The sequence below is a fragment of the Lineus longissimus genome, chromosome 1 (genome assembly GCF_910592395.1).
Source record: "Lineus longissimus chromosome 1, tnLinLong1.2, whole genome shotgun sequence".
Lineage (NCBI taxonomy): Eukaryota > Metazoa > Nemertea > Pilidiophora > Heteronemertea > Lineidae > Lineus > Lineus longissimus.
Genome location: NC_088308.1, coordinates 605,891 through 627,152, shown reverse-complemented (window position 1 = coordinate 627,152; position 21,262 = coordinate 605,891). Strand labels below are relative to the sequence as shown.

General features: G+C 41.7%; 1 protein-coding gene across 4 annotated transcripts; it reads right to left on the bottom strand.

Annotated features, from left to right (window-relative positions):
* Positions 1-53: 53 nt before the first annotated feature.
* Positions 54-19,987, bottom strand: LOC135483244 (chondroitin sulfate N-acetylgalactosaminyltransferase 1-like). Of its 4 annotated transcripts, none has more exons than XM_064763935.1 (3): positions 19,897-19,987; positions 18,973-19,055; positions 54-4,350 (listed from the first exon to the last, which is right to left on the bottom strand). In XM_064763935.1, the coding sequence occupies exon 3, from the start codon at positions 4,336-4,338 to the stop codon at positions 2,653-2,655; it is 1,686 nt and encodes a 561-aa protein (XP_064620005.1). In that variant the 5' UTR covers positions 4,339-4,350; positions 18,973-19,055; positions 19,897-19,987; the 3' UTR covers positions 54-2,652. The 4 variants fall into 4 exon arrangements, with proteins under 4 accessions (XP_064620005.1, XP_064619995.1, XP_064620015.1 ...); XM_064763925.1 differs by lacking the exon at positions 19,897-19,987 and adding an exon at positions 19,463-19,543; XM_064763945.1 differs by lacking the exons at positions 18,973-19,055; positions 19,897-19,987 and adding an exon at positions 12,803-13,199.
* Between the last annotated feature and the right edge of the window lie 1,275 nt (positions 19,988-21,262).

Sequence of the window (21,262 nt, the reverse complement as noted above, 5' to 3'; positions counted from 1 at the left end):
GCAGCATCAAATCACGTAGTGCCTAATCTCAACGAAGAAAAACAACAAAGAAGTATCATAAAATATAATTTATTTATCAGACATAGTAGGCAGTGAGACATCAATCGTCTATAATACACAGAACTATAACGGCAAAAAACTCCAATGACTAAAATAAAGAGCCGACATAGACGAGAGCATTCAGGTTGGTTATCGGGAGGGCACTGTTATGAAGTTCGCTCAAGTTCTTTGACAGAAGGCAGCGCTAGAATGAATCAGAAAATCAACACAGACATTCTACCACCTGTTCAATTGTGTCCGCCTGGCAATATCTCGAGACCAATCATCCAAAACATGGGGGTGCAAATTTGGCGAGACATGACTGGCTTCCCCATCAGCACTAAGCGGAATATCACATCCCAAACATTCCCACGTGCTCGGCATTGCGGGCCTTACCCTCGATAGTAGATTTGACTGTCAGCTTCAAGATGATTCTCAATCGTAGGCTGAGCCCACATTTATCAATTTAAAGTGGAACCCTTGGAATCTCGACACAATGGATGATATGAATAAAGACCAGCAAATGCTTTTACTTCAATTTTGTACAGGAATGCCAAGTGTGAATGTACATGGAGTTCCGGATAAAAGCATTTGCTAGTCTTTATTTATATCGCCCAGATTCTCTATTCAAAGCTGAAGCAGGTCTACAGCATCATCCGTGCGATTATGGTATCATTTCAAATCAAGTATGAGGTGATGGATTGGCCCATGTCTAGGTGTCCGATATGAATTTAAAGTCCGTACCGTCTGTGAAATATTCATCACCCGCAGCATTCAGCGTGTCTGATTGGAAGAAGATTGGTGATGTTCCATCGGATAAAGATGGATCTTTGAATAACACGAACGGAAAATGATTGGGTGTGTCGGGAAGCAAGTGCGTGATCATACATGTCAATCAAAGGATCATTTAAAGGGGGAGTAGTGAGAGCTGTCGGAACAGCACTTATTATAAGTACACATTTCTCTGCATAGAGGGTGCCACATATATACACCTGAAAATGTTCGCAATGTTTGTGTACATTTTCAAATAGAGAACTACCCTTCCTACAAGATTTCTGCTAACTATACTAATGCTGGCCTGATATCATCGCATGCTTCTCCTCCTTTAAGAACCTAGTGACTTTCACAATGTTGGTGCACCTAATTCTGTCACGATTCAAGTGGGATGGATATATTCACTTGAGATACAAGTGGTGAGGGAAGTCTGTCAATTGAGAATATGACATTCAAACATTAGGTTGAAGGTGAGAAAATGTCTTATTTCCTTCGTCCGTGTTGTTGTCTCATTTACAATGAAGACATCAGATTCGACATAGTAAACCAACAGAAATGAACAGCAGCGAAAAGAAATTTAAATGCTTCAAGTGCAGATCAAAATACAATAAAATTTGAGGATCAAAATTGAATTTATCTCCCTGCCATTTAGTCTTGTCTCAAGATAAATGCCAATCAAGTCAGTACTGATAAAGTTTACGCTACAAGATTCTACAAAACTCTTGAATCTGAAATGCTGATCTTGTAAAGAAGAAGTTTTCGTGATGCATCGAAAAATGTACACGTGACAGTTTACAAAATTTCGGGTACTCATGTTATAAATGCCTGCCAAGCATTCTTGAGACAACTCCTTTTTCTGTTGAGACTCGGTGACAGCAATAATTAAAGTTCATGGAGTATATCGTTGAGAAAATCTCATTATTCCGTCACCAAGCGCGATGTGTCATGTCCGACATGTCTAGGGAGCTGGTGGTGCTACTTCAATAAATTGCTGAATAACTCGAGCTAATAATTGCTAGTCAGTAAATGGCAAAGTATGGCAAACAGTTAAAGCTACAGTGTACTTATAGTAACCATTTCATGTCAGACGCTGATAATGCACCTCCGTTTCTCTAAAGTTTATCTATTCATAACCCGAAAAGTATAACTCACCTGAGCGCGGACAAAATATTCTTGAAAATTCTTTACATGTCATCAATACCAGGAATAACACGAAGCAAGGGTGAGAACTCATATAAAATCTCGACACGCATAAAAATAACAGCATTCGAGACAACAGATTGATCAACTGTAACCATTTGAACGGTAAACTGAAAAAGTGCCAGCTTTCTGTGATCTGTCTGATGATTTTGATACTGTTGCCTTACTCAAGGTTTTAAAATCGACCTTGCTGGAAATGTGCGTTCAAATTGTTGATGGAATTTAAATGCATATATTACGGCACTTTGCTAAAAAAACTGGAATGGTACAGTTAAGCGCTCCGCGAATAAGCCGTTTCTGTCATTTCGACCTGTGACATAGCCATGAAAATATAACGATCGTGGTTTGAACGTGGCATCTTGACCCTCGGATCCACTCCGCCAACCTGGACTCCGCCTCGAGCCTCGATTCCACTCCGCCGATTCGGACTCCATCACACCAAGGGGATGTTACGGACAGAGTACCTCTGAATGCTGATATGGTAAATACGCCCAATTGATCGCCACATTCAAGGCCACGTCGCAGGTCACAGTGAAAGAAATTTCGTCTCACTAGTTACGCTGATGTCTCTAAAATAGTTTCGAATGGCAGTGTTTTCAATGAGAACATGGTAGGGCGAAAATAGCATGCATGGATATCCTACGTATGGACAGGTACGATATGGCTCTGTTGTTTTTCCCGGTTTTCTTTCTTTTCTTTATACTGCTCCAGTTCATTTTTAAAGGCCAACATGCCGAGCTGTTCGTGAGAGGCCTCGTTCAGGGCGCGGGACTGGATGCACGCTCTATACTGGTCGACAGGAAGCTCAGGATCACAATGTTTCTCATGCCACATGTGGAAGATTCCAGGATCAGGCGCTCGTACAACCAGATAACGACTTTTCACATATTTACGATACAGTAGCACGTCCTCCATCCCCCAACCGGTTATTTTTTCCTCAAAACCGCCAATGGCGAGGAAGTCTGACCGGTACTGGCACGTCATGCCATAACCAAAATCGCGCCAGAATCCCGTAGCTTTTGATATGACCAGCTGCCTATCACGCGGCGGGATATCGTTGTCCTGGAGCGTGTAGACCACGCTAGGGTTATATAAGCTGAATACCATGGGGTAGTAGACTTTAGTACCTTTGAATGCATTAAGGCGACACCTTTCGAGAAACTCTGTCGTGAAAATGATATCAACGTCACATAAGAACATGAGAACGTCACCTTTAGTCCAACTCTGTACACCGACTTGTAGGCCACGCCCTCGGCTAAATGTTTCATTCAATGGCACTAACTTTATGAGTCGAAATTTGAATAATCTTTCAATTGTTGAAATGACTGCTTTTACTGTATCTAAATGATAGGAGCCAAAATACACAATCGTCAGGAAGATACGTTTGTCAGCTTTTATACACACCCGCTTAAAGTAGTCCATGAATGTCCGAAATGTATCAATACGTGAAGCGGATAACGGCAGTATCAAATTGATGACTTCGTCATCGGTTTCTGTTGTGTTGTCGAGCACAAGCTGCAGGGGCGCATACGGCCGAGTCAGCACTAATCTGCGATATCCATGTTCCGCTGTCATATCAATATTGCGGAAAAATAGCTCATAATGTGTCCCCATTGATTGTTCTGTCCTATAAAGACCTTCTACAAAATGATCCCCAGTAAAAAGAGGCTTTGTCCCTCGGTTTTTATTGAGTGTCTCCAGAGCCAGCACCAAGACTTCGTGAAGGTCTTTCTTTTTGAACCCAATGGGTCTCTCAACAACACGCTTCCCTAATCCCAGATGAGACAGATAAACACGATTAAGGGTAAAACGATAAAACGCCGTCAGATCATACTCCGTGTTCAAACTCACACCAGTGACAATTTCCGACTCCTTTACTTTCTGCTGGATGTACTTTCCTAAATCACTCGAACTCTGTAAAGGAATGGACATTTGTTGAACCCCTGTATCACGTCGCTTCTCCACTTTGTGATTCACACCAAAGGTTTCCTCCTCGCCACCCTCTGCATCATCGGAATTTGGTCCCACAGCATTTTTCATAACGCGGGAAATCTTTCCCGCCCGATGCCGTACTTCCTCCTGTAAAGCAGCGATCTGTTCTTTCAGTTTTTGAATCTCCTTCCCGTGGACGCTATTCTGATCCTCCAACATATGGAGGTAATATTCCCGCCTTGGGGTGCCCGGTGGATGGCTCTGTAGCGTGTAGTCCATCTCGACGCCGCAGCGCGAGATTAGAAGCAGCATGGCAAAGGAGAGGACAAGGAGTAGGATGACAACACGTGGAATGGTTCGCATCATGGAATAATAGAGGACCTCGCGGATCATTGTTCAATCAGCCTGCAACGACAGAAATGGACATGTATTACACGAAGGAATATAATACATATCAAATTTATAGAACCTGTCATGTGGGGGATTGTTGGAATAGAATGAGATGGAGTCACTGCAATGACAGGCACTCGATAAACAGCCGATCATCTTTGTCTGTCATCTTTTAGACAGACATAGCACCATCCTTCCCCTCCATTGATGGGATGATGACGTTTCTTGGTATTACCATAACCAAGGCGAGACGCACATCAATTCAACTTGTTTCTTTTACTTCATCAGGTGCAATCATGAGTTCTGAAAACAACTCAAGATTCAAATCTTAGTTGGATTCGATATGATGCGAAACACGTTCTGTCAGCTCACGAGTTGTTTCAAGAAATGAGTGATAATCTTGACGTGGATCTTTGCCCTAGCGAACAAGGATGGGATTCGCCACGTCACTCAGTCGAGCTGAAATGATTAACTCGATCAATAAACAGCTTGGTTTGAAATGCTGATGGACTGCAGAAACACATGGCTGCAAACTAAATATTTCACAAAAACACAGAGTATCCATGTTGACAGCTGGCAGCGAAGTTCAATCGCAAAGGAAATTGGTGAAATAACTTTACGGACCAAGGTGATGAGAAGAGAATTTGAAGAGTCCAGAGTGAAATCATTTTAGCTTTGCCGTCCGCCCTGCAGGGTGTTGAGAAGCTCTCTTTTGGGCCATGGTATTCGTTCCCTCAGCCGAAAATGGTTGAGATTGAGAATCAAATCAGTAGGAACACACTGATGTGAGGAGAGTCAATTCACTAACTCTTACCTCTGTACCATCCTTACTGAATTGGTATGTAAATGTACATGTCACTGACAAACATGTTCGTTGAAAATCATGATTAATTATAATGTCATGGTCAGTGACCTTTTGTAAACAGCCTTTTATCTGTTATGTAACACGTCTAGGACAAACAGCTGATATCGCATAATCTTGGTGTCGGGCAAACACATGGAAACCTAAATAATATTTGACAATTATTGATGTGCTAATTGAAAATGATTGAGAACTAGCTCAATTGTAATACATTTCTGACCTTTTCATACCCGTCATGACATCAACAGCCTTACTTATCTAAGCTTGAATTCATTAACTTTAAAGATGACGTCACCGAGATCGTTCACTCTGTAAATTTACCAACATCGTCAAGGAAATTAAATACAAATTTGCACCATCTGAAACTGATCATCCTCATCTCGCGTCTAGGCTGTTCACTCGTCACGAAAAGTTCATTTCCCGGCTATGTCAACTGCTTTAGTCAATATCAATCACACTTCAACTCGGTTTCTCATCTGATTGAAAAGGTGAGGGCTCTTTACGGAACACATCGGTTTGGTTGTATTAATTATTGCTGGTATACTTCTTGATAGTTACACCGCATTGTCCTTGTGAAGGAAGTCGTGATAGAATACCAATTTCATCAGGCGGCATAAGCAGAATAAGACTGAATAGATCAACAGCATGCCGATCTACCGTCGTTGGTGAATGGACACCATAACCGTTAGGCTTCAAATTAGCAGAAGTTTGTGATTCCAGATCAGTTATCAAAGACGAGTCTGCCATACACATTGATGATCCTATAACAAGGTTACAGAAGAAATTAGTGGTTGGCCCGCAGCTGGTTTGTTTAAAGTGGCCATCTGTCTGCCTTGTAATCGATGATAGCCTTTACAATCATAATAGCATTAGCCATCAAGGGATACTGTAGTTTAGAATCGATTGACTTTGTGCTTGTCAAAATACAATTAAGTATTCTTACTCTCTGGACCTGAGGGTTGGATTCTTACAAAGGTCAGGCAAGTGGAAAGAACTGTTGCTGAAGTAAAATGACTTGGTATTGAGGTATGATCATCATCAGTGTATACATAAAGATGGATGAGAATATCATAAATCAATGTTCAATCAGGTGACAACCATTTCATTGGCCTTACCGGTTAGGCCACTCATTTCAATCTCTCCAGGAACTTTATCTTGCCTGGCTGTGAACCCAGCATGTGTTTGATAGAAGAGGAATAATTCGACCTTGTTCAAATCAATAGAGAGAACCCGATTGAAATCATTGAAGGTTGATAAGAACTGACACATTTTCTAGTTTATTTCATGAGCGGGTGTCAAATCGATATGTTTGAGAGAGAAATTTTCCAACCCAAACCTACGTCGGCAAATAAATTGACACAATCTCTCTTTTGAAATCTCTCGTAAACTGGAATTGAATATGCATGGCGTCATTCTACTGACGATTTTCATGTCTTCATTTAAGATGTCAGTCTCACCATTTTACCCTATAAACTACATCAGAATATGTGTACAAGAACATGTATATGTAGAGTCCAGTGACTTTCTAAAACAAATTCTATTGTTACATATCTTGTAATAGCGTGTTCGCATTTCAGTAATAGTTATAGGCTTGTATGTTATTTCATTATATGTGATTAATTGGGCTGTAAAAACAAGACTGGTATTATAAAGTTCCGCCTGGAACAAGTTTGAAATTTCAAAGTAGTCAAAACTCCTTTAGACTGACAAGATGCCTTCCAGACTGACAGTCCCGCTGTGGTATTTTGGTGGTAGGGACCAAGACGGGAGATGAAAGATCTCTAATATCGTGACCCCCAAATCTCTTGTAGGAGCTGAACCAACAACATACTGCATGGCTACCAATGGAAGGCTTCAATCCACAGCCGACATGTTTTCTACTTCTTATCGATATAGGATATTTTGAAAATGTTCCCAGTCAATAAATTAGGCCAACCAAGTGCGATGATTAGAAACTGATAGAGTCTTGTCACATTTCCAGTTCTATTGAGAGCAACGAGGCAAATCGATACATTTCTAAAGAATCCATCAATTTCAATTTCACTTAGTTGATTCCAAAACTGGTGGCGTTCTCCATTGAGATGTGCTGAAGCTCGTTGACGGCCGATGGCACATTGCATTCACTTTCCTCTCAGGAGGAGCTGGGCAAAAAAATAATTCAATTTTCATGAGTGGATTTTAGCACACAAGGTTTTGAACACTTTCTGCCAACGCCACAATTCATTATCACATCAAATCCTTCCTTTCCGGTGAAATATTTCTCGTTCACTTGAAGACATTTCTGGAAACATAAACAGTGTGTAACTCTCCACTTGTGTGAGATACAGTTATATTGTTCCAAAAAGCTAGGGTACGGGTTACTGTAAGGAGAGAAGTGCTCACTTCCTGATAAAACATTGTCAAAGTACTTCTTTGCACCACAATTGCACATTTTGAGGTTCATTTAACAACTCGGGGTCATTTTCAACTCACAACAACATCTGACCTGGAGAAACCCATCTAATAACTATCGCCAGTAGGTCTATATTGACAGCATTCTTAAAGTCTACGTTAGTGATGCTCAGGATCATTCCTCATTCAATCATCCTCAGCCGATCTGGCGACGAAAAACCACCGCAGTGACAGATCAGAAAGCAACAATGATCCACTCAACAACAGAAACCATTATTCAGATAAAAGAGGCAATCCCATCTAAACCATACATCACTTAGGCAATGGCACGAAAAAACACATGAATTTGAATTAGCTAACTCGAGCTGAAGCAACAGGGATGGTGGGAACAGCGTCATGACAGGGATAAAAGCAACATTTCTCAATACGCAATTTTGCGCATTCAGCCGTGAGTATCACCATATGAAAAGTGCAATCATAGGAAACTGAGTGTGCCAAATTTCGTGCCTCCTTACAAAAAATTATAAAGTGAACGATATTTTTGCTATTTTTAGCCAAATCGTATCATATGATATCATTCGCCATATCATAACAGGATAGCGAAAGGCAAACTGCCACCGCAGACAAATTAAAATGACTTCTTTCTCTCCATGAAGACATAACCTTCTCATGTGGCGCTAATAGAAATGGCAGTCCACCCATGTCCTTATGAAAAAGGCCGATTTATTCAGAGTGTCTAGTTGCATTGTGTAGCATTCTCTGATCTTTTCCTCGGGTAAAAACCACGTTATTCACTGCAAGGAATTCATCATCCTTTCAACACAATATGCTGGTTGTGCAAACGTGATAAAAACGCAATGGATGAGAGGCTGCGAGCTACCCAGAATAGCACAGGAATTCAAATGATTAGCTGTATTAGTGAGAATTATACCAGTGTGACTAAGAGCTACATTGCAAATAATGATATTGCACATTTTCAGTTCATGAGTTGGACTGCAGTATGTATTTAGTGGTATACACCTATGTATTTGCACAATTGAGATACGTGTGACTGTCCTGTATCTGTACTGAGCTAATTTGACAATTACATGGTCCCTTTGACGATGAGTTAAGTCATACAAACGCCAAATAGCTTCTACCTGACCAAGTCATCTAATGCCAGCTTACAAGCCGTCGATAAACATCAAGGTACGGACATCGGACAAACAGACAAACACAATGCCACTGAAAGCAGCCATTAATAGAATAATTTTTATCATTACATGGAATGATAATGTCATTCTGTGGGTTGATTTGCAATTTGGTTGCCATCAAATACAATCAAACCACACCATGCGGAACTAGAGCTTTTTAGCCGGCATATAAAAGACATTTAGCTGATGAAATGTACACGCTGTGCAGTTAATGTTGTCAATTATAGATGTGGTAATAACTATGGTGGAATGATGAACAATTAGGGCAGCCCATTACAATGGCTTCACTCATGCATTTTGTAACAGGTGGATTAGATATGGATTCTATGAAAGAAAAGAACTATGGGACATTGTTTGGCAGTAAAGCTATATACATGTACATGATAATCTGCTCACTGCTTTACTCTAATTCGATCGGTACACTCCTGCCAACATTACTTCAGCTATGTTAGCGTGAATGCAATATCAAGTATGCAACGAGTTGCTCTTGCTCGTCTCCTTAAAGTTACAGTTAATGCAACTTTGTCAACTTTGAAGCTTCATCTTACATTTAGCTAATACGGCGTTCTGCGTGTAAACCTTCTGCTCCGCTCTCTGAACAACGGAAATAAGTCCGTTTAGACTCAAGAGTATTGGAGTCAGCCTAACATTTGATATACGCTCAATCAATGGGAAAATAACCTAATGTCATCTCTGTATGACACTGGGTATTGCGGACGTCGGCCAGAAAAAAGCCAGATGGATTGGTTTTATGTTAGGCTTGGGAAATCATGCTGCACGTTTCTATAACATGTCAGAGAGCAGAACATCCGTAAAAAGACCGTTGTGTGTGGTTGATTGCTATTATGATGGTTCCAACAGAAAATAGTTTTATTTTTTGTGATTGAAACTTTCATATTTTGAATACCGTACTTTCATGGGATGCATCCAATTGGAATGTCCAATAAGGCTCATTTTCTGTCTGGTGCGTCACCAGGTCATACGGTAACACGCCCCCGAACAGAGGAAAGCTTCACAAGTGATCAGTCCAGGATCATGCAGCCTAAAAGATCGATGTTGCGCATTCCCAAGCCTTGATCAATGTTGCTGATGCCTGTATACTAATGGGCTCTACGGCGAGGCATGAAGCAGACATACTTTGAATGGTCATGCTGAGAACACCTGAGTGAAATCAGACAAGATTGGCAACTGGATGGTGAGCAACTTGCCCTTGGTCAAAAGTGTTCCCTTCTTGAAGGAGAAGCCATGCGGTTGTGACATTCTGTGATGTTGTTCACCGGAGCTGCATCAGACAAGTGACCGCTGCTATCGACAGGTGCAACTCAGTATTGATATCCGAGGATTAGTCATTATGTCCTCTCCTGGATTCCGATGTTCTCCTCGCTCGAGGCAGCTGCCTGCAATATGACCTTGATGATGAGGATCGGTGCAGCTCATTTTCTGCAGCTGACGCACTGGAGACAGACAATCACAGTGGCAGAGTAAGACTGAGAGATAGGCAATTAAGCCAACTTAGCAGTTGTCACTATCACACAGAAATAGCATAAAATCATTGATCTTTCCCTGAATCACGTGGTACGCCGGTCAGATGCTGTCCCGTGGAAGCAGTTAGGAGTGAAGAGGTAGACCCATATAGCCTTAAGATTCTTCTCATGACCTGACGGAATGGTCATAAAAGCCTTTCAGTCGAGCCCTACAGCCGACAAGCCCTCTTGCTGGTGGGCAGTAATCAGTGGATGGTCTTATGTCTGACCTGTAATGCTATACAGATGACTTATTTTAGGTTGCTACCAGTACTTCTCTTTCGATCAAAGAGCTTGATGAGCCATAAACATCATCTTATCAATAATGCAGCAAGACACATCATGACGGTGACGCCAACCAAAAAAGCCATGTCAGATTTCAAATGAAAAACTGAGATGATAAAATAAAATATGAGACCCAGTCTGAGCTAAAAAGCTTCCATGAATAAGTGACATGGTGTATTCCTATAGGGCGGATAAGCTTCCAGGGGAAAAACTAAATCCTATGCTAGATTTAATGTGTGTGTTAAAGGGGGTCATCACTTGTTCATAATGATGGTTTGCCTCAATAGACGCTGCATGACAATCCTCTTTTATACAGAAAGGACCACTCTTTCTGCAGGTAAAGAAGTGCAAGTGGAAGCAGAAAGTCACTTCTCAAGAACGCATGGCGGGAACTAAAACCCATGCGAGGTCAGATAAAAGCCACTCAGCCTTGGACTGAATAAAGAGTTCTGAAAGACAATCTCGAGATAAAAACTAATCATAAGCCGATCTCATCTCCAAGAATTATTCAATTGTCAAAGAACTTTACATGGCGATAGCAACCATACTTCATAACCCTGCAAGTGATTGCCAGATACTTCCCAACCGGCCCCGGGATTACCAATCAGTTTCACAATACATGTTGTATATGACTGCTGGGCCGTCTCTTCGCCTCGATGGTGGTGTGGGCGAGGGAGATACGAGATAACGTTAGAGCAGACCTCCTTGGGCTGACTGGCTATCCCCTTCCCAGGGGACAATATCAGATCGTAACGCTTAAATCTATGAACGACACAAATGTTTATGGTCTGGTATCACGCTGATGACTGATACAGCTGCAATAGGTGACTAAACTGAGCTTTTATCCAAGCTGTCTTTGCAAGAAGACACTGCTGATGTACAAAGCAGCAGCAAACAGTCCAGTCAGTTCCATAGAAAACTACGACTGTTGATGAAAGAACTCTCACATCTTCAAACAGACCAATACCACCCACCGCTCAAGCATTGTCGCTCGATTCGCGGCTACACTTCCATTATCTCCGACATCATGTCAAGATCAATGCCCCTTTAAGTCCCACATAATGCTCAGATCAATGTCCCTTTTAAAGGTCGATACATCTTGGCAAGCTGATCTGTCTCAAAAGATGCATCGCCAATCAGATATAAATCACAAGAATGTGTGTTTGGCGCGATTAATGCTAAAGAAGCCGCCATACATGTAGCTAGCCTCGCTGGCTCTAGTTGACATGAACATTGCTGGGGAATGATATATCAATACTTCTCACAAATTCCGATATTAACATTTCATTCCTGGAAGAATCAAGGAGGAAATGTCGAAGATTTGCAAGTAGTATAGGGACACATGCTCTTGAGTAGGGTTGTTGGCATCTCAGCAAGGATGTTGACATCAGAGCAGGGATGTCGGCATCTGGGCAGGGATGTCGGCATCTGTGCAGGGATGTTGGTATCTCAGCTGTGGCGTTGAGGTTGGGACCCGCGCAGGGATATTCTCAGTGGCATCTGTGTGGGGACATTGACATCTTCAACACATCCCTGTAGCGTAGACTACTTAAATTTGAAATCAGTCCTCAATTCACCCCATGAACTATTGAGTATTGACTCGATAAAAATACTATAAAGTTTCTTCTCGGCAACCATTTATCACAGTGTGCTCCAAATTTGTTTACTAACGAGCAAGTGTATAATTACAGCCAGAAGTTGTAAACAAACATTGCTGGTATGATTAAATAAACATAATTCAATATCAAACTGCCAGAGTTTCCTGAGGTTTTACTGAACCATGGAAATCAATACTGCAGCAAAATACATGATACTGTACGGTGCCAGTGACATGGGTGAATGGTGAAAGGTCACTCACTTTGTATCTACTCCTGGGTGGATGCAACAGCGCTTGTGCGGATCCGTCTAAGAGTCGAAACTGCGATAATTCTGGTGATAAGCCCGAAGCTCTAACCACTGTGCACTTAACCCTCCCCATCTTCGGAAGAGTTCCACCAAATATCCACCAATGAGGCAACAACTCACTTGTAAAAAGACTGAATCCCAAACCACAAGCGACAGGATCTGCTTACAAATCTAAATCTGGTCGAGCCATCCATTCAAAATGAGTGAAATGGCTCTCAGGGGAAGTGTGTTTTACCACAAATGTGACATTGAGAAAATAACAATCAACACAAATAAACAGAGGCTGAATTGATGGTCTCTTTACTTACCATCTCCAGAAGCTTACCATTGCTGGTTGAGTATGGCTTGGGGAATACAAAGTGTGTATGGAATCCAACTCTCAGGCAGGGTTAGTCTGGGACCGGAGGCTGGAGCAGGAGTTTCACGTGGGATTACGCCATGTCTAAAATGAACATGTCGTGTAGGATTTACTGTCCCTTGATCGGAAAGGTATCTTTAATAGGTCCGTCTCTCAGCCTCGAGTCGACCCCTCAAGTCATTGAGTGTTGAGCCTGGGTTGCGAATTAGATAGAAAAAGGCGTCAAGCATACATTCAGGGTCGCGGTTTGAGGACGACACTGAATTTTGAGTTAGCTTCTGGGCAGTCAACTCGATCCCGCTCAGGTCCAACTCCAGGTCCATACCGAACTCGGCCACAATGGCAGAAACTTGTCTTGGCAAATGTGACATCAACAGTAGAAATCACACAGAAAGTTGGTGAGTTATTTGCAAAATAAACAAGATAAGTTATCAGTTGTATAAAATATGCAACTTAGAGCATGCCTGGAGGTTTGTATCGAGAGGTATGGTCATGATATCTGGGCCATGCAGCTGTACAAACATGAAAATTATCACCAATTCAACTTTTACATTCATCAGTGTTGTTTAGCTTTTAGTCAAATAACATCACATTGATATCTCATAATAACTTTTTTCATCGTGCCGGAGGATAGTTTAGGAGGCCTACTTGCTACGTTTCGTAAGTGTAGCGCAGAGACGGAAATCTTAGCACAAAATGGCCAAGATTACTGGTGCTGGTGCTGGTGCCATTTTATCACCAACGTTATTTTCCGTTCGCTTCTCTGTTGAGCAGAGGCATACAACTGAGTCAGAATTCATAAAGCTGGCAAACGGAACAAAAAAACACTAATTAAACTCGAGAATTTGCAGCAATATCAAACCCCAAGAGAAATCATATTATTGATAAATTTTCCAAAAGCACATTAAATGACAGCTGATAAAATCACTCTCACAACTGCCTCGAAATAAAAATAAGTACGCGAGTCAGATCAAACAGGTTCCCGACAATTTCACCGTCAAGATCGCATCAGAGTGACATAAAACACATCAAACCCCGCTGATAAAATCAATCTGAAAACCCCCACATACGCCATCAACTGGAATCGTGATACGAAACACTTAAAAGTTTTTCCATTTGCAATTTATCGCAAAATTTAGAAATAGACAAGTTGCTCTTTTCTGACAAATAATCAATGTTGTGGTTTGTGAATGGATGATGTTGGATTACAGATCGTTAGTTTTATGTTGAATCCCTTGTGGAATCAAAGTTTGAAAAACATCGGCGATAAATTATGGTGATGGAACCTAGGAATTGCCAACATGACGCCTCTGTACTCTCATGTCACCAATGTGATGATGACGTGTTGCATCGTCTTTCATTCAATGGAGTTACAATATGCTGTTGTTGATAGTTGCCGTTAGGTGGCCTTCATCGCTCGTTGATGGCGATTTGATACAGACTAATCACATCTATAATGTTACATTATAAGCACAATGAGACCAAGCATGACATTCTCTGATGCGACACACTTCCTTTGGTGTCAGCATAGAACATGTATTTTCGAGCCAACACGTACGCCGACACACGTAGGCCCTGACTCATACACAATGCAAACATTTAGCAACATCGTCTGCTAAACTGCCTCACCAAACAGAACATGGCGATTATCTGCCTCTACGACAGGATCTAGCAGTATTGTCATTGCCTGTGTCCAATTCAAACATTTGTGGGAAACTAACACAAATGACAACAAACCATAATGTCAAGCTTTATGCCTCTATAGTCACGTTCACTTTGTCTTCTGCAATGCACACTGAGTTGGCTTCATTACCGTTCTGGATTTTTGCCGGAGGTATGGACACGAATCCACTGTAGACTGCTGCCGACTGTGCGAGTTCTTTTACTCGCCCTGAGCAAGATACTCAGGTACGAGGGACCTTTTATAGTCTCATCTAACAGACCCACGAATATTCATACCCTGTGTTGTGAAGAGCCAGGAATTTAAGTTCCTTCAAAGCCACGCCGATTCATCCAGAAATACAGTTTGGGGTTCTGCCCGGTATCGAGCCCGGGCCTTTTTGCATGGTTGTCAGCCGTGCATGTCAACATGGGCAATAAGGCTTCTCACTTGGTAAGCTATACTGATGACAAGTATAAGACGGACTGGCAATTTGTATCAAACAATACATGTACCATATGCTTCCAATACCAATACGTCGTCTGATTATGGTCTTCGTCCAAACGACGACCAACAATCATAGTATTTGTCCAAACGACGCCAACCTACTCAAGCAACCTTCAAATTCTTGTAACTAGTGAGAACCTCCAGACCAATTGACTTTCACATACGATTTATGGCTTCCTATAGATCTCAATGAAAGTAATGGCGGGCAGAGAGTGATATCCATCATGTAGGTTGGGTATTGGTCGGAGATTTGAGAGCTTGAAGGGGAACGTCACCAAAGGTTGATCAAGTAGTTGTACTACAAGAACCATGCGTAATGACACTGGCTGCTCCACTAGTTCCACGATGTGCCGCTCTCTAGCTGAAACAGTACAACACCGACAAGTGTACCAAAGAGCACTCGGCTCTGCGGGGACTATCCGGGCGAAAATAAAAAGATGACCGGAAAGTGTCGGCAAATGACCGGCTCGGTGATGGCAGAACCACCAATTGAAAGTACATCTAGAGAGGAGTATCGTTGGGAATGCCCTTCATCAGCTGACAGTGACATAAAATGCCACTCCACACAGACCGCCTGGTGTGGTAGAGGGCGGGGGCTTCACTGATAAACTGTTCAGTGTTTGTCTATGACAAAGTAGGTGCCGTGTGTATCTTCCCTTACCCTAATCCTGCTTCAGTGGTGTTCATTATCTCAGCAACGACATGTAATGTCAATATCATATTTGCTTTCTCGCTGACACTATATTGTGAGTATTAGTCTGTCAACATTTTCGGATGGAAACCACGCGCGAGGGGCAGGTCTAAGTGGTCGGGTGCAGAACATGATCTGCTTTAATGAGATGAAGGAATTGACAGCAACGTGAGCATGTTCTGGCAAGATCTGTCTTGGTGAACGACCAGCTGCTGCTTGGATATTTCCCAAACTCGCATATAAGATGGAGGAAACTTGACCCCAATCACGTAGCTTGAGTCAGTAAGTAGGTTTTGATTTCCTTGCCCAGGGTTACCGAATACCACTCCCCGACAACCATCAAGCACCATACATTCCTTGGGGACTCGAGCTTCTCCGTCAAGAGCTGCTCATGATTCCTGGTTATGATCTGCGCATATGATCCGCCGCGTCATCCTTATTGCACCGGACGGTAATCTTCCTTTGGCAATATCAGCTTCAACAAGATGACAGAACTGACAGCAAGTATTGATATTAGAGGAATCTCATCTTGATGTTATTGTGGTTTCCATTAGCTATCAAATCTCTTCATCTCCTTCACAGAGTTAATTGACAAAATTGTATTGGTTAGAACAAAACCAGAGCCAGAGCAATGCGACCTTTACTCATTTGATGACTTTGAATCAGCCGAAGTCGGTAAAAAACATTCAGATTTTTTCCCAGTTGCACAACTGAGGCCCGATAACTGTATACAAAATATGGACTCTAACCCTAGCCGCACATCTCAGGAAGTAATCTTGATGAATTGCATACAAACAAGCCCGACCATACGACCAATACGGCTTGATATATCGACTGGTCAAGTCATTTGTCACCACATTGTTACCATGAAGGATTCACCGATTTGCAACGCATAATAACCCGAGTAATTTATTGACCATTTTCTCATAACTCTTTCCTAATGTAAACAAATCTGACAGGAGCCAACAGCAACAATGCTGTTATTGGTCAAGGGTCGACATGCTGAACAACATGGCAGAAAAGTATCAGTATCGACCAAACTGTCCAAAATATTTGTTACCAGTACCTAACACGAAACAATATGAAAACTGTTGGAGTGCCATTTCTTAAACTTCCAATTGTGGTACATGTATCTTCAAAGGTTTAGACATTTTACCACTACCTCCTCATCGGACAGAGTAGTTAAAGCAGACACTTTTCACTGCATTTTGATACAAGGCTCCGAGTCCCTTTGACAAGCTCTATGACCAAGTGACGACCTGGATAAGATTGTTAACCCAATCTGTCCTGATGATGACTAATCAGCCAATGCATAACAAAACTGGGAGGAGAAGGAAGACAGTTTTGCCACAAGTTATCACACAAACACTTTCTTATAACTATCTTATTGTTACAATGCAATAGTTCTAGCAATGAATAACGTTGCTGCTGCTGCAAGGCACACTGATAACATCTTTGCTTAGGATCAATGGAATGCTTGGTTCTCAATATTCTAAAGGTTTTTACGAAATGACCATCCAATAAAGGCTTGGCCTGCAGCAGTCATCCAATGTTTCCACTGGCCATCCAAGCCAGGAGTATGGAAGACATGCACAACGACCTGATGGAAGCCCGAATACACCCACTGAATGCAACTGTTTTTTTCCAGCACGCAATTTCACATCAGGAATGCAGCTGGTCAAAGGACGGCCCCGCAATACTGATTATTAGCATGAAGTAAGACGAACAAGCAGCACTGATTCCGATTTTCAGCACCGATGAGCATCAATGATGTCAACATGAAATTGCCAATATCACCAGGGAGGCGATGTTAGAGCACTTTAGATACGGTGCAGATTATCGTTTTATGACAGTGGTAAAAGGGACAGTGAAAGATACTCGAAAGTGTCATCAGAGTTATGGGTTTATTGCTGGAGAGTCAGTTCGTGCCTGTTTATACCAGTTCCATACTAGGTTTTGTAGTTGGACAAAAGACATAAGGTGGTCACCTGAGTGTCCACATGTTTCCACATAGTGTAACAATAAACTGGTACTGTGGATAGGATTGACTGGGCAAAGTTTCGAGCAATAGCGGATGATTACACCCCTTACTAGAATGGCAGGAGGTGGAGCTGGCACCATACCAGTCATCCTGATCTTGGCTGATCACTACATTTACCTTAGTTAGAGTCTGCCATCTGCAAACAATTCTCTTGAGCAACAACACCATCTGATCGAATCATTAGATTTGCTATACGTTTGTAGCAGCATCCAAATTGAAATAGAAACCTATTTCCAACCTTTGAGCCTCTAAAGAACAAATATCCGCAACGACAGTAGAATCCCCAAAGAGACCAATTTGAAATTCTTTGAAAAACATCAAGTGTATGTGTTATGTTTGTATGGCAATCTGCACAACCAATCAAAGTACAGAACACATCACTCTGGTAAAATAACAAGCAGGTGGAGAAAGGTAAAAGCTTGCACTTCGGCTTGATTCCCCAGGTCAATAAACTCATCATTTCATTGTTTTAAACTCTACTGATATGTGTTAAAAGCACAGAAGTAATATCATCAAAGATGAAGGATTAACTGACAAATGCAGTCTTTGTCTGCATTAGCCAGGCCCAGGCTGGCTGGTCGGGGGATGGTTTCACACCTCTCACACACTTGGGGTAAAAGCTCTGAGGAAGGCTTCAGTGAAGGGGAGTATTTTGTCTGCCTACTTAAGGTAAGGGTAACATGTAACATGTCTTTTAATCGAGAAAGGCCGCTACTCTCGTCCTATTATCCCCAGGGATGAGAGATGGTGCCCTCACTGTTTATCATTGGGAATCAAAGAAACTGAAGATGAGACTCACTTTTTGTGTTCATGCCCTTTGCTCTCTAACCTTCGTGATAAATATTTGAACAAAACTCGAATTGGGTTAACCAATGAACTTTCAAATAGAAATCTATTATTATATCTTTTAACTGCTGAAGGCAATGTAGCTCGCCTCACCGGCAAATTCTGTTATCTAGCATTTCAGGTGAGGAAAGCTCTATAATTATTAAAAATACTGCTGCAATCATTGTAATAATGCCCACTAACTCTCTTGCACTCTTAAGTAATTTCTGTATTATTTGATTACTTTTATTACTTATTACTCTCTTTTCTTCTGACTCTCTATCTGCACTGCACTGTTTATTGTATTTTCGTCCCATGTAAAATGTAAATTTTATACGGATTCAATAAACTTTTGTAATTTGTAATTTGTAATTTGTAATTTGTAACTGAACTTACCTGAAGCAAAAATGGCTGGTTATGGTTGTGAGATATCTCTGCACAGATTATCCGATTCTTCCAGCACATCACTGATGGCTAACCTGAAGAAACAATAGATTTTTCACATAATTTGGCATGGTAGCAAACCAAATCCTCGGAAACAGACTATAAACCCATGCTTATGATCACATCTCATGAATACTTGAACTGCAGTGACCTACGAGCAGTTAAGTTGGCACAAAATGATCAACTGGTCTCACAGGAAGTCTGGAAAAGTAAATATTATGCGCTGTGGCTGATTATCCTCGAGCAGTAGTCGGTTTAGCTGTACGATAGAAACAGTAGGCGAAATATCTTGTATAAGTATGAAAAAGTGAGCTAAATAACTAGACAATTTGGAGAGATACAAGAACCAACATCAACTAAATACTCCACCAACACTATTTACTCGAACAGAAACTTGAGATCGATCCATCCTGGGCAGCCACTATTGCTTGTATTTACTTACAGACTCCTCATGTCACCCCAGTAATCTCGTAATCGCTACATCCAAATAAACTAACACACGGAGCAGCCTAACCGAGCACAGCCAACGATCGACAATAACTGAATAGTATAGCAACCGATGGAAACCACGATCAGGCAGCCGATCTGCTATGGAACACGCTGCCTGAAACTTTGAATCATTTTGGAAGGAGTATTTGGTCTGCGTCAGACGTTCATTTGATATGCTTTATTCCACGTTAGACCAAGAATGATCACTCCAGGGGAACCTTGGAGAAAGAAACACCATACCTGCCAACCCTTCTCCCCCCACAGCAGCACACATTGGGAACGATATTGACTCCTGGTAGTATTCACAGCTCCAGTAATCAATCTCATACCACTAATGCCAAACATGCCAAACCTGTCAAAGAGGACAACACAAACGAAGTTACTCACATATACCACCAGTCACATCAAGGAAAGTATCACAAAGAACACGACACAGGCTGAAGTGGTAGACGAATGACTGCTCTGTACCGTGGTTTACCAATTACATCCGCACACGACTGCTGCATGTAGCTCTCATTACCCAGCAACTAATACACCCTGACCTTGATTGACTTCCAGTAACAACAGATGGAGAAGAGTGATATAAAACACTGACACAATTTGTGATGTTGATGTCTGACTGTTAATTAAGCCAATTTTGCTCTAGGCTGCGCTGATGGTGTTGATGACGAAGTACTTTTTGCTTCGTCAATCTAACCAATGCTTGAATGTCATGTTAGGAAACTACAACAGTGTGATTGAAGAACGCCTGCACTCAGTCTAATGTCACACCAAATGTCAAACATGATGATACCTTACTATTCCTCCTCAGCTAACTGGTGATGACATCTTGATAAGGCAGGGAAGATGAACAGCTTAAATTGTTTCTAGGCACTGGTTATCTGTAGATATGACGACATCATCCCGATGTTGCCATTGGGTCCTTAAAGGGTTAACCGCCGCGCAAATGAGCATTGTCGCTGCCACCTCTGAAGGAACCATGACCACGTGACAATTATGGTTGAGATTCGGCCGCCGATTGACGTATCATGATATGGCAATCACTCGTCATGTCGTCGTGGCTCCGTCGCAGGTCACAGGAACTACCAAAAAAATCGTTTCATTATAAACTTGGAGGCCATTTTACCGATCCTTTTTCCCCAAGTGTCCTATGACAGAGTCATCTGATACATTGCCTCAAGAAATATCTGTTTTCGTTCCTATATGGCAGAGAAATAATTTGAAACATGATTATGAGTATCATGATAAAGAGAAGTGGTTGTTATAGGCGATATTACGACATCGGATAGGCCACTAAAGGATGTAGTGGGTAATCAAAGAAGAGGAAATGTCTTGTTGAAAAACTGGAGAACAGCCAGAAATGTAGAGAGACCAAAATGGTGCTATATGACTGTTGGTTGACTGGGTTACACGTAGGCTATCATGACAATAATATCTTACTCTTAGGTACCTACTTCTCGAACACAGACATCCTGCTAGAATATTCCCCACTGGCGAAATGAAAGAAACGTTGAACATAGGGAATTTAGTTCAAGTTCAAACTTCATTGCATATCCAATCGGCACTGAGTGTCATCGATCTCAAAAAGTGTACGCAGACTTCTGTCTGCCTCTCGTGGATTAACACCAATTATACTGCTAATCAATTGGGATTAAGTTAAGAAATATTGCCATTTCTGTACTCGGTGATGGTTTGAAGGTGGAGAATATGACCTTTCTGGTCTTTCTTTGATCCAAACAGCAGTGGCAACCTG

Bases quoted from the DNA above. Each gene is read 5' to 3' on its own strand.
- LOC135483244 (XM_064763935.1), bottom strand. From the start codon at position 4,338: ATGATCCGCGAGGTCCTCTATTATTCCATGATGCGAACCATTCCACGT.